General features: G+C 34.7%; 1 protein-coding gene across 1 annotated transcript in view; it reads right to left on the reverse strand.

The window, feature by feature from the left end:
- Positions 1–14,579, reverse strand: part of ABCB5 (ATP binding cassette subfamily B member 5) — a 122,168-nt gene that overhangs the window by 88,851 nt on the left and 18,738 nt on the right. Inside the window, exons 11-13 of the mRNA XM_004464305.5 lie at positions 12,243–12,368; positions 10,772–10,975; positions 669–839 (exon numbers count right to left, since the gene is read on the reverse strand). Coding sequence (XP_004464362.4) covers positions 669–839; positions 10,772–10,975; positions 12,243–12,368 — 501 coding nt within the window. The remainder of the gene's footprint in view (positions 1–668; positions 840–10,771; positions 10,976–12,242; positions 12,369–14,579) is intronic.

Here is a 14,579-nt window from a genome sequence, read left to right on the forward strand (position 1 = left end):
GAAAAACACTTAAAACATTTTCAACCAAATTCAAAGTAAAATGTGCCATTAGGCCTTCTGAGAGGTCTGAAGGCCATGATTCAAAAGAGGGTTTGGCTATGGGATCAGGTTTTGGATGGTTTTTCCTACCACCGCTGCCAACTATCCTCCCAGATGCAGTGGAATTTGTTCCAGGGCCACGACTGCATTGTGGTCCTGAAGCCTGCACAGCCGCTCCTTGTGAGCAGGAGGTCAGGGCAGGGTTCCTTTGAGGACCCAGGGCTGTTCGGGGTGGTGCTCAAGGTCAGGGCAAACCACAGTATATGCTTTTCCCATTTGAGGTGAAATTAGGTGAAAACAAGGAATGGTGGTCAGAGAGGAGAATCCCATCAGTGCGGGTAGAAGGGGCTAAGGGTGGGTGTGGTTATAGTCGATGGTGGAGGCCCGGTGAGGAGGCAGAGTGCAGACGGGCTGCCATGGAGGTGTGCGGAGACTATGGCCATTTCTTTCTCTCCCTAAATCACTCCCTATAATGCATATTTTCTTACAAGGAGGAACACAAACTGTATTCCATACTTTGAGGATGGCTCTGAACTTTAATAAATAACCCACGACAGATCCTCAGTTGTGGTACTGAAAAACCACCATAAGCCAGTAATATGGAAATAAGAAATGCTTTGTCCACTCACCTTCTCTAGTGCAGCTTGGACAAGTGATTCGCTTTCTGCATCTAGGGCAGATGTAGCCTCATCTAAGATCAGAATCTTGGGGTTTCGGACTAAAGCGCGAGCAATTGCGATTCTCTGTTTTTGGCCTCCACTCATCTGAGCTCCTTTCTCCCCTACCAAGGTACTGAATTTCTGACGAGAAGTAGGAAAAAAAGCACAGAAACAGAAGATCGCATGGTCAAATGATTATAATGGAAAAAACAATCACAGTTGTGTTTTTTTAAACACCAGCTGTTTTGTGTCTGGCTGTTTTTAGCTTTGTTTTGGTTCTTTGTAAAAACAAACAACTAAGAAAAAAGAGCCTAATAAAGAGAAGACCTAAGAAACAATTGGCTAGGACTAAAAGAAATTAGAATCAATCACAAACAAGCATTTTTAGAACATTATTAACATTTTGAACCAATTTTTGAAGCTTTTCAGAATTTTTTAGAATGCTTCAAAAGAATCACTGTAATAAAAACACATACTTAAATATTATTTGAAAATTTTATTAGCAATTTAATGAATTATCCACAATTTCCTTCCTGGATACTCTGAAAATAATATGAAAAAAGTTAATGCAAGAACAAACTTCACCAAGAAACTTTTTTCAGTATTGAGGGGTTTCCCTCCCCTCCCCTCTCTTCTCTTTTCCCTTTCTCTTCTTTTGTTTTAATTTCCCTCCCCTCCCCTCCCCTCCCTTCCCCTCCTCTCCTCTCCTTTCCTCTCCTTTTTTCTAGTATGCACACCATAAACAAAGTAGATATTGCCAGATATCTGAGGTGGTGGAAACTTCTGGCACTAATGAAGCATGGTTAATAATGTTCTTTAGGGTTCAGTCCCTAGTTCAAAGTTCATTTCTTTAAGGATATAAATTTAAAATATTCTTGCTAACCTTTAATTTCTAGAGTCTAAACTTCATGCTAGTTTAAAAAAACAACAACAATGTCAATGAGGAATAAGCTATGCACAATAAAATGTACACCTTTAGTGAATATAGCTGTATGAGTTTTGACAAATGAGTGCACCCATGTCACCACCATCCCAATAAAGATAGAGAATATTTGTATCACCCTACAGAGTCCTCTTATGCCCCTTTTCAGTCAAACCGCTGATTTGATTTTTATCACTATAAATTAATTTCTCTGACTCTAGCACTTCATATAAATGGAATCATTTATGATGTACTTTTTCTGGTCTGGCTTTTTTTGCTTAACATAATGTTTTGAAACCCATCTATGTTGTGTTTATCAGTAGTTTCCACCTATTTATTACTGGGTAGTGTTCCATACAACGTGGATCTAACTAGGGTTGCTGATTTAGCAAAAACAAACAAATGAAAACATAAAAAACAGGGGGCCCAGTTAAATTTGAATATCAGATAAACTATGAATAATTTTTAGTATACATATATCACAAATATTGCATGAAACATACCAAAAATTATTCATGGTTTATCTGAAATTCAAATTTACCTGGGACTCCTGCATTTCTTCTGTCAACCTTACATCTATCACAATTTGATTGTCTATTCAGCTGCTGATGGATGGTTTCCAACTTTTGATTATTATCAGTAGAGCTGTTATGAACATTCATTTACAAGATGTTTTGGTAGTCATGTTTTCAATTCTTTTGGGTAAATACCTAGGATTAGAAAGCTGAATCATAAGTACACTTAAAATGTTATGATAAACTGCTAAATTGCTTCTTTCTAAAAAGGTAGTATAAATTTTACTCCTATCAGAATGTATGAGAGCTCCAATTACGTCACATTTTTGCCAAAAACTGATGTTGCCAGTCTTTTTAATGTTAGGCATTCTAATGAGTGTGAAATAGTATCTCACTGTGGTTTTACCTTGTATTTTGCTGGTGACTAATTATGTTGAATACTTTCCATGAGTGTATTGTTCATTTGATTCTTCTGTTACGAAATGTTTGTTCAAGTTTTTAGCCATGCTTAATTTTTTGTTTTATTACTCAGTTGTAAGAATTCTTTATATAGTCTGGATGCAAGTTCTGTCATGAATGTATATTATGAATATTTTCTTGCACTCAGTGCCTTGTCTTTTTATTTTGTAAATGTGCCTTTTAAAATGAAAGTTTTGATGAAGTCCAGTTTATCATTTTTTAAAAAAGCAAATGCTTTTCTGTGTGAGAAATCTTTGCTATCCCAAGGTCACAAAGATTTTCTTCTAAGTTTTCATTTAGAAGTTTGATAGCTTAAACTTTCATATTTTGGTCTATGATCCATGACAACTAATATTTGTGTATGGTTTAAGGTAGGAGTCTCCCTCCTTCCTTTTCTTCCTCCCTCCCTTCCTTCCTTCCTTTTTTTCCATAGGGATATTCAGCTGTTCCAGCACCAATTGTTGAAAAGACCTTCCTTTCCCCATTGAATCACACTGGCCTTGTAAAAAATCAATTGGCCATATATGTTTGGTTCTATTTCTGGACTCTCAATTCTATCACATTGATCTATATTATGCCAATACCAATGTCTTAAATGCTGTCTTAACATTAGATACTGTAAGTCCTTCAACTTTGTTCTTGCTTTCCAAAATTCTTTGGGCAGTTCTTAGTCCTTTGAATAACCAAATAAGTTTTAGAAAAAGCATGTCAATTTCTACCAAAAAAAAAAAAAAGGTTGTGGTATTTTTATTGGTATAGCTTCAAATTTATAGATCAATTTGGGGAGAATGGACATCTTACAAATATTGAAACTCCAAATCAATGAACAAGGTACACCCTATTTATTTAGATCTTTAATTTTTCCTTTAGTTTCTGTCAATAATGTTTTATAGTTTTCCCTGTGGAAGAGTTGCATATCTTTCATTATATTTATTCTTCAGTATTTTATGCTTTTTGATGTCCTTGTGTATGTCATTTTCTATTTTAGTGTCATTTGTAATCGTTGTACTTAAAAATTGAGTTAATATTAATAGTTATAGGTCTACTGGGGTTATCTATTTTTTTCTTCAATGAGTTTTGATAGTTTGTGTCTTTCAAGGAATTGATCCATTTCATCTAAGTTGTCAAACTTATAAGTATAGTGTTGTTCATAGTATTCCCTTATTAATATTTAATGTCAATGGGATCAGTAATATGTACCCCCTTTCATTCCTGATATTGATCATTTGTGCCTCCTCTCTTTTGCTTCATTAGCATTGCTATAATTATATTGATCTTATTGATCTTTTCAAAGAAGCAGCTTTTGGTTCTACTGATTTTCTCTTTTTTTTTCAGTTTTATTGTTTTTCAGTTTTCAATTTCACTGATTGCTACTTTAATCTTCACTATTTCCTTCCTCCTGCTTTGTGTTTACTCTTCTTTCTTTAGTTTCTTTAGGAGGAAGTTTAAATAACTGATTTTATATCTTTTTTCTTTTCTAATATAAGTACTTAATAGTGTAAATTTCTCTCTAAACACTGCTTTAACTGCATAAATATTGATATGTTTTGTTTTCATTTTTATTTAATTTTTAAAAAAGATTTATTTATTTATTTATTACTCTCCCCTTCCCCCCCACCTCAGTTGCTGTTCTCTGTGTCTATTTGCTGCATCTTCTTTGTCCACTTCTGTTGTTGTCAGCGGCACGGGAATCTGTGTTTCTTTTGGTGGCGTCATTTTGCTGTGTCAGCTCTCTGTGTGTGCAGTGCCATTCCTGGGCAGGCTGCACTTTCTTTCGTGTTGGGCGGCTCCCCTTATAGGGCGCACTCCTTGCGCCTGGGGCTCCCCTACTGGGGACACCCCTGCGCAGCAAGGCACTCCTTACGCGCATCAGCACTGCGCATGGGCCAGCTCCACAGGGGTCAAGGAGGCCCGGGGTTTGAATCATAGACCTCCCATGTGGTAGAAGGACGCCCTAAGCACTGGGCCAAGTCCGCCGCCTCATTTTTATTTAGTTCAAAATAATTTTTAATGCCCCTTAAGACTTCCTCTTTTGGGCCATGGATGTGTGTTGTTTAATTTCCAAATATTTGTGGGTTTTTCAGATATTTTTCTGTTATTGGCTTCTAGTATAATTGAGTTATGGTCTGAGAACATATTTTATGATTTTTTATTCCTTGAAATCACTAAGGTTTGGGCCCAGAATATAGTTTTTTCCAGCGAATGCTTCATGTGCACTTGAGAAATATGTTTCTGCTATGGTTGGGTGGAGTATTCTAAATAAGTCAGTTAAATACAGTTGGTTGATAGTATTGTTTAGAACATCTAAATCCTAAACTGATTTTCTATTTTTTATTAAGAACTGACGTACCATTGTTAATCATGGATTTGTCTATTTCTCCTTTCAGATATATTCATTTTTGCCTCATGTATTTTTAAAAAAATTTAAAAACAATTTATTGAAAAATATCATTTATATATTAATATACATGAATAAGTATACAGTAAAAGTTGTGAATTTACAATAAAAACAACATTTTATGTAACCTAAGTATCTTTTCAAAATAAATTTAAAAAATAAAAAAAAAGCATGAAAAAAATACCTCATGTATTTTTAAGCTCTTTTGTTAGCTGCATAACATCTAGAATTATATTTCCTTGGAGAATTGACTATCATTATGTAAGGCGCCTCTTTATCCCTAGTAACATTCTTTGTTTAAAATTCTACTTTGAAATTCACATACTACTTTAGGGTTCTTTTGGCTAGTATTTTCATGGAATATTTTTTCCACTGTATTTTTTAAAACGATTTCTTTATGTTTAAAGCAGGTTTCTTGCGGACAGCATATTTTTGGCTCTTGATTTTCTATCCAATCTGACATTCTCTGTCATTAACTGGTGAATTTAGACCATTTGCATTGAAGTGATTATTAATATGATTAAATTAAAATCTACCATTTTTGATGTTTTCTAATTGTCCCACTTTTTTTCTCTTTTTCTTCTTTTTCTGGGTTTGACAGAGTATTTTTTAATGATTCCATTTTATCTCATCTGTTGATTTACAATTTACACCTCTTTAAAAAACTGTTTTAGTTTTGCTGTAGGATTTACAATATATATGGTTAAATAATGTGTCTATTTTCAAGTGTAATGTAAACTTCTTATAACAGTATATTCCTGTTCTTTCCTTTTATCCCTTGTATCATTATTGTCATACCATTGACTCTTCTATATACTGTAAACACACACTATATTGCTACTATTTTTGCTTTAAACAGTTACCTTTTAAAGCATTGAAAATAAAAATATTTGATTTCATCTTCATTTATTCTGTTTCTAATGCTCTTCAATTCTTTTTTGTAATCTATGTTTCTGATCCATATTGTATTTATTATACCCAAAGTAGTTCTTTTTACAGTTATTGTAGAATAGCAGTCATAACAATGAACTCCCTGAACTTTTGTTTGATGAGAAAGTATTTTCCTTCATTGTTGAAGGATATGTATGTATCTTTCCTTTCAGCAATTGTCTTCTTTCTTGCCTGGTTTCTATCAAGAAGGACTTTGGAATATTTATCCAGGCCATTCTGTAGGTAATTATCTTTTCTCTGGATGCAGTCAAGATTTTATCTTTGTCTTTGGTTTTCAGCAGTTGGATATAATGTGCCTAGCTGTGTTTTGGGGGATTCATTCTGCTTAGTATTCTCTGGGTTTCATGGATCTGTGGTATGGGGAATGTCCTTAATTTTGGAAAAAATGGGCAACTTTTTCATCAAATATTTTTTATCTGCTTTTTTCATTAACTTACATGGTAATAGGTAGCTTATTCCCTAGATAAGCAAATGCTTGGGTCCCATTTCTCTCTCTAGGTACCATCTCTCTCCAGATTTTCAGTTCATTGTTTACCCTGTGATCTCAATTCTCTTATTGATTTATGATAAGCCTTTAATTTACAGTTTGTTCAGCTTTTTTTCTAGTATGGGTAGGAGCATCTCTGAACTGCCCAACTGATATACTCTTATATCGACTTTTTATCCTGCTAACTTGTCCAATTCATTTATTAGTTCTAGTAACCTTTTTGTAGATTTCTTAGGCTTTTATTCATACAGGACATTTCTTCATTTCCAACTTGCTGTTATTTCTTTCTGTTGCTTCATTGACACTGACCTAAGATTTCCAGAACAAAGTTAAATAGAGCTGATGAGGGTGTCAGTCTTGCCTTGGTCCTTATCTTAGGGAGATTGCATTCAATTTTTCATCAATTATGATATGAGCTGATGATTTTTCATAGTTGCCCTTTATCTGATTGAAAAGGTTTCCTCCTATCCTACTTTACTGACAGAATTTTACTGTGAGTGGGTGTTGAGTTTTCCAAATGCTCTTTCTTGCATCACTGAAATGATCATTGATTTATCTTCTTTATTCTGCTAATGTGGTTTATTACTTTGATAGATTTTCAAATGCTGACTCAAGTTTGTACTTCTGGGATAAATCTTACTTGATCATGATGTAATATCCTTTATATTTATTGGTGGGTTCTATATGCCCATATTTTCTTGAGGATTTTTATGTCTATGTTCATGGGAGATATTACTCTATAATTTCTTTTCTTATAAAGTCTTTGTTGGGCTTGATAACAGATTTTTGTTGGCCTCATAAAATGAGTTGGAAAACATTCTCCTTTCCTGAATTTTCTGAAAGTGTCTAAGATTGGTATTATTTCTTCCTTAAGTGTTTAAAAGAATTCACCAGTGAAGCCATTTGTACCTTGAGTTTTCTTTATTAGATCAAGGACTCTGGAGATGTTTTGTTTCTCCTTGAGACTCTTTTTTGTGAGTTGTATTTTTTAAGGAAATTGCCCATTTCATCTAAGTTTTCAAATTTATTAGTATAAAGTTTTTCATAACACTCTTATTTTATCCTTTTAATGTCTATGAGATTGTAAGTGACACAACCTCTTTCATCTCTGAGAATTATGTTTTTGCCCTTTCTTTTGCTTGATTAATGTTGTTAGGGGATCATCAAATATATACTTTTTGCTTTCTTAATTTTCCCTCTTGTTTTCTATTTCATAAATCTCTGATATGATCTTCATTACTATTTTCCTTCTATAACTTTGGAATTAATTTGCCATTCTTTTTCTAGTTTCTCATGGTGGAAATATAGATAATTGATTTTAAACCTTTCTTCTTTTCAAATAAAGGCATTTAAACTATAGTTTTACCTTAAATTTTGGTTTTCAATAGTTTGGCCATAATGTACCTGGTGTGTTTTATTTATATGTGTATTTCTTTGGGTTTGCTGGACTTCTTAAACCTGTAAGGTGATGTTTATATCAGTTTGAGAAATGTCCATTATTTGTTCAAATACTTTTTTTTCTTTTCTATTCTCACTTTCTTCTCTTTCTGACTCTACCTATATGATAAACTTTGATATTTTCTGACATGTCCTTGAAACTTTATTTTTCTTCATTTTTTCCCTCTTTGGTTTTTAGTTTGGATAGTTTCTATTGATCTTTCTTTAAATTCCTGACTCCTTCTTATGTCTTCAATCTATTGATTATCCCATCAGGTGCCTTTTTCATTTCAGCTTTCGTACATTTAAGTTCTACAATTTCCATTTGGTTCTTTTTTTTTTAATGGTTTCCACTTCTCTGCTGAGATACCATATCTGTTCAAACATTAAGATGGAATTTTCCTTTAAAATATATGTATTTAATTATTTTGCCCCCCTTTCCCTGAGATGGCCCCTTTGTCTGTCTCTTCATCTTTCTCAGGAGGCACCAGGACCTGGACTTGGGACCTCCCATGTGGGAGGCAGATGACCAATTGTTTGAGACTTCTTCTGCTCTCCTTCCTTTAATATTTTAAACATAGGATTAAAATATTTGTAATGACTTTTTCAAAGTCTTTGTCTGATAAATCCAACATCTGAGCCAACTCAGAGTTGGCTTCTATTGACTGCTTTTTTCTTGGGTCTGTGTCATGTTTCCCTGTTTCTTTGCATGTCTAATTATTGTAGATTATATATTGAATATTGTGCATAATATGGTGGAGAGACTCCAGGTTCTGTTTCCTTATGAAAAAGTATTAAGAGTTGTTCTAATAGGCAGCTCAAATCCTGGTTGATCATCTTTAACTTGGGTTGTTTTGGTTTTATGCTTCATTGGGATGAATCTGTAGAAAGCCCAAAATGTTTTCCAAGTCTTATAACTTGGCAGGCCCCAAACTTCAAATTCTGTCTCCTCTGTTGATCTTGTCAGGGCTTGGTTAAGCTTTATTAGGGCAGGTCTAGAGTTGGCCTTATTCTATTAATAAGGTGTGGTCCTTACCCTTAAGGTGTGGCCTTTTTCGGTGTCTCAGCTACATGACTGAGATGTTTTAAAAAGGTGTTAAAATGGTCCTTCTACTCTGGCTTGGCTGTACTTTCAACATCCCGCAGTACTACCTGACCTCTAATATTTCTGTTCTACTCTCAACCTTGAAGCAGTTGCACCCTGGTAAGCCTTGGATAGTCCTGTCCCCAAACAAGACTTCCTGAGGGAACCCTATATGACCTTCTATTCCCCACCTCAACTGCACATCTCCCTCACCTCTTCTCCAGTTGCTTAAACTATTCTTTCGCCTCAGTGGAACTGCCATGTTCTGTCTGGACTCCAGTTCACAGAGATGTGGCATAACTTTGTCTCCAGCCAGAATGCTACAAATTCATGCAGCTACTTGATGACTTTCCTCATGAGTTTCCTTCTTCTCAGGAACACAATCTTACACTTCCTTTTATTCAATACTTGGAAACAACTGTTCTATGCTTCATAGGTTTTAGCCAGCTTTTTAGACTCTTTATGGCAGAAAGGCTAGCCTTTATCCTGATATACTAATCCTGATAAACTAATTTAAAAATATTTGTACATCATACAAGCAGTTATGCTATTTATTTCTGAGCACTGCTTTCCCCAGTTTCCCACTACCTGACATAATCACTTCTAGAACTTTTATTATTCTTACTCTTATATTTCTGATTAACCATGGTTGTGAAATTTAGTTCCATCTTTATAATAAGCCAGTATTTTTAGCTTGTTTTTGTATTATAGCTTTAGGGTTTCCTATTAGAGTTATTGTAAGGGATATTTTTGGGTATTGTCTACCATTCAGAAAAATCATGTATTAACTTACAGGGTATGGTTTTACAAGCACCAGAAAGTTTCCTAATTTCAAATGAGAAACTGAATATCACTGGTATTTAGGGGAATGAAAGGCACTGACAAGGACAAAATGTCAGAGAAAGTAAATGTGTTTTCCCAAACTGCAAGGCCAAGAATGACCTCACCTCCTTAATGATTGTGCTCACTTAAATTATGTGCAAATTATGAACACAAATATTGTGAAGAGGAAGTAATTACTGGTATAGCAAAACTTTTATAAAAAAGAAAAGAAAGAATAAAATTTAATACCCATGGAGGAATGTGGTTTGTAAAATATGTCTGTTAAAATGAACTTTTTTTAAAGGTTGTTATTATGGTCTTCTGGGATGGTGGAATTTTAGCCATATTTTTATTTTAAATCCCATCTTTTCATATTTCACTGCCTGCTTCCTCACAACAATGTAAGTAATACATGAACTAATACTTTGGGATATGTAAATGAATGGTTTTATAGTTATCTACCAATTCTAAATACTCATTAGGATATGAGATGTCCTAGTACCAAGGATTAAGTTTATCATTATTTTGTCTAAGTATGATTTCACATTTTTTTAACCCAATATTAGCTCCACATGGTTCTAAAAATGACCATAGTTTTCCTTTTGCCTTATCGCAGAACTAATCTGAATAGTGTGTGACATTCCCAATCTTAGCCACAAGATGGCCTCACAAATCAACATTTTGCAGCTTGGACTGATGATTTTGCCTACTTCACCTTAAGATATATATACAAACATATATACATACACACACATGTAAATACCCATATTTTCAATGAAAGCCAGCAAAAACTAAATATGCTTTTAAACTGATCTTTCAAAGATGCAGCTCTTCTTTTAGTTGTTACCATGCTGTCTCATTTATAGATGTTCCACCTAGGACAATACAAACATTATTCATCTTCTCCCTATTCTGTACAAGTTGTTCTTTTATCTTAATTTGAAATATCATGGTGCTTTAGTTCCAGTGTAAGGGCATACACTGCATGGTATACTTACATTGGGAAATTTCATTATAAAATCATAAGCATTTGCTTCCTTTGCTGCTTTCTCTATCTCTTCATCAGTCACGCCATCTCGTCCAAATTTAATATTGTTACTAATGGTTGTCCCAAACAAAATAGGCTCCTGGCTGACCACTCCAATATGCTCTCGATAGTGCCGCACATTTAGAACTCTGATATCATTCTGGTCCAATGTGATCTGCCAATCCAAAGGAAGGAATCATGTTGTGATACCTTAGTTTTAGAGTCTTTCTTACTAGACTAAAAATCTGAGAAGCAGGTAGTTCAGGAATCAAAGTTGATTATATTTGGATAAAAGCTTTATAACATGTATATTATTAGTAGACTTTTTCTGGTAGATGGCAACCAATAAAACTCAAGAGAATAGATCAGCTTAAAATGTTGCCAAACCACCTGAATGTATTTTAAGGCCCACAAATTAGACATTATAAAGATATAAACTCTAGGAGCCACAAATAGTGTTACACAGACACCTGTAATAAGATTTAGCTTGTTATTTTAAGACTTGTGTGATCTCAAAAATTTTCTTCTAGGAAATATCCTTATTTCTGTTCAACATGCCCCTCTCATGCAAAAGACAAAAGTGCCTTCTACTCATTGTTATAAATACAGTAAAGGAACATTGTCCTCTCTTTAGATGCTGCTAATAACCCAACATATTCTGGCTACAAAAGCCAGGGATTGACAATTCTAATCCATAGTCTGTATTTCCCACCAACACTGATATTTTCTCTGGGCGTAGGTATTTGCTGCAATTGCTTTATAAATGGAATGCTTATCAAATAATTAATTTCTTCAATATTAGCATAGATAAATGGGTGTAGGATACCCTCAGTAAGATTAAGATGTCAAATTGTAACAAAAGGAGACTAGATTTTCTTGTAAACATAGAAACTGAAAGTCTGAACACAAGCATTAAGAATTATGCTTTTGTAAATATCACAGTCTCATTCTCTATGCCATGTCCAAGAGTGAGAAAGTTACGTGTAACATTATGACTATGGAATAAAAAAGAGAGAGTGTGTTTTCCAAGGCATTTTTCTGGAGCATTTTGAGAAACTTTGAAATTCTTGGTAAGTTCTGGGTCCTACAAAGTACTAAGTTATTTTTCTCCACAGCATTTATTACCATCTAACGATAACTATATACTTATTTTATTTACAGTCTATCCTTATTTATTAGAATGTAAAGTCCACTAGGGCAGAGATTTTCTTTGTTTTGTTTACCAATATATCTTCAAGTACTGAGAACAGTGCCTGGTACATTGTAGGCATTCCATAAATATTTGTTGAATGAATGAATATACAGGAAGAAAAACAACATGGCTTTTCTCCCAGCTCCACTGTTAAAAACTAAAAGTTGACAGAGCTGGAAGCTCTTTGTAATAGGTGGTATTTCCAGATCCTGTCATGTGGACTTTCCATGGTTTCGCCAGCTGCACTTACAGTGCCATCCTCGGGATCATATAACCTCTGCAGAAGCTGTACTGTTGTACTCTTCCCACTGCCGCTGCTGCCAACCAAGGCTACTGTCTCTCCGGAATTAATTTTGAGATTCAGACCTTTCAGAACCTTGTGGTATGTTTGGGAAAAAACACAAGTTTCATAAAACTGAGGTAAGTAAGAATAAGTTCTACATATTTCCAGAAATTAAATGTATAACTATAATGAAAATAAAATGAATAATTCTGTGGCACTTAAATATAAATTTAGATCTTGTTATGTTTGTTTCATGTACATTTACATAATATCACAGTAATTTTGGAAAATAATGATAAAAATTATCTCATCATCTTTCTATTTAAAGAGGAAATCTAAACTAAGAGGACTCACATAATATTAACTGGCCACAGCACACTGTTCACAGTTTCAACTAAAATACTATTATATGACTTTTTTTTTTTTTTAGAAAAGAACCCTCATGGGTTTTTTTTTCCTTAAGATTTATTTCATTTCTCCCCCTCACCCCCTCCCCATTGTCTGCTCTCTTGTGTCCATTCACTGTGTGTTCTTCTGTGTCCGTTTGCATTCTCAGGGGCACCAGGAATCTGTGTCTCTTTTGTTGCATCATCTTGCTGCATCAGCTCTCTGTGTGTGCAGCACCACTCCTGGGTAGGCTGAGCTTTTTTCATGTGGGGCAGCTCTCCTTGTAGGGCACACTCCTTGAGTGTGGGGCTTCCCTACACGGGGGCATCCTTGCATGGCATGGCACTCCTTGAGCATGGCAGCACTGCATCTAAGTCAGTTTGCCATACAGGCCAGAAGGCCCATGGTAGGCACATGCTCTATCAATTGAGCCACATCCACTTCCCTGTTATATGACATTTGACTAAGTGTTAGTAGCACTTTTATCTTTTAATTTTAAGTAACTGAATAAAATATTGCCGGGTACCTTCCATTTAAGGAAGAGCCTCCTAAGACTATATATTGCAAAGTATATTCCACAGTGAAACACCTGGCAAGTCCTCAATGACGCCCTTGTATGGGTTCCCACAATTAGAAATCCTCCCTCTTTGGTGGTGGATCTTATGGGGGCAATTAAAAATGGGGAAGTATTAAAAAAGTTGCCTCAATGACTGGGGGTTGCTAACAGTATTTAGGGTCTCAGGAACCTGGAGTGCGAGAGAAACCTCATGAATAATTGTCCTCCTTAAATGCCAATAGCAATCCTGCTGAGAAACTCTCAGATATCTTTGCTTCCATTTCTAGATATTCAGCCCAAACTCTGGAATCTCCTCTTGGATTCTCTCACTTTCATTCCACCATTTATAAAGAAATGGACCCTTTAAATAAATCAAGCATGAAACATCGATGGGATGAACAAAGGAAAATTATCTAAAGGAGGAGAGAAATTGGGGACCACCAGTAAGAGTACCTTCTTTCCCACTTGCATTTGACTTCAGAGTTGGTCTCTGCTCATGACTTGACAAAATCGTTTGCCTAATTTATTTAAAGTGGATGGACTTATTTTTTTAATTCATTCTTCATCTCAAAATAAAGGTTATGCTTCAAAATATTTTATTTTAAAAATAGTTGTTTAAGATGCAGAAAGCAGTTTACAACATAATATAATGAAAGACAAGTAGAATAATAAATAAAAGCTCTAGTTTATACTTAAGTCTCCAGCAAGCCAACCCAAATGGAGATGCAAAATGTATAATAGTTTGGTATATTCTCTGTTAACAAAAATGGTAGAAGATAAAGTTTTTACAATAATGGTAATTAAGTAACAAAGAATTAAATTAAAAGAGTTTTGAAAAGACTTAAAAAAATCTTAATCAGAGAAAAATAAGAAAGTAGGAAGGATTAGGGACATACATTTTTTGGATGGAAATCCTCCAGGGACATGTGGACACTTGAAAAGGCATTAGAAGTTGACGGCACGAGTAATTTTGCTTACTTCATTAAAAAATCATGGTCTTTTTCTATGAAACATATGCTTCATGAATAATTACTCTTTGCAATCTTTAACAGTAGTTACTTTTTTTGGTAAAGACACTAATAAAATGAAAGCAGGAAGACAATAGAAGAGACAGAGACTTGCACAAGAACTTGTTAAAGGCCGAACGACACAGGGAGGAGGGGATCTCATGCACACACGTGGTGTAAAAGTGAGAAAGTACCTGAGGCCCAATTACTGGTAGAGGAAAAGCCCTAGGAAACGGAAAGGCACAGCATGAGCATAATTTCCCCAGGACAGAAACTAGGAGATTAGAATAAAGTATCTATGTTGCGTGGGATAATGTCCAGGGACCACTAATAGTTGGCACCATCAATCCAAAA

This window comes from Dasypus novemcinctus, chromosome 5 (assembly GCF_030445035.2).
Source record: "Dasypus novemcinctus isolate mDasNov1 chromosome 5, mDasNov1.1.hap2, whole genome shotgun sequence".
Classification (NCBI taxonomy): Eukaryota; Metazoa; Chordata; class Mammalia; order Cingulata; family Dasypodidae; genus Dasypus; species Dasypus novemcinctus.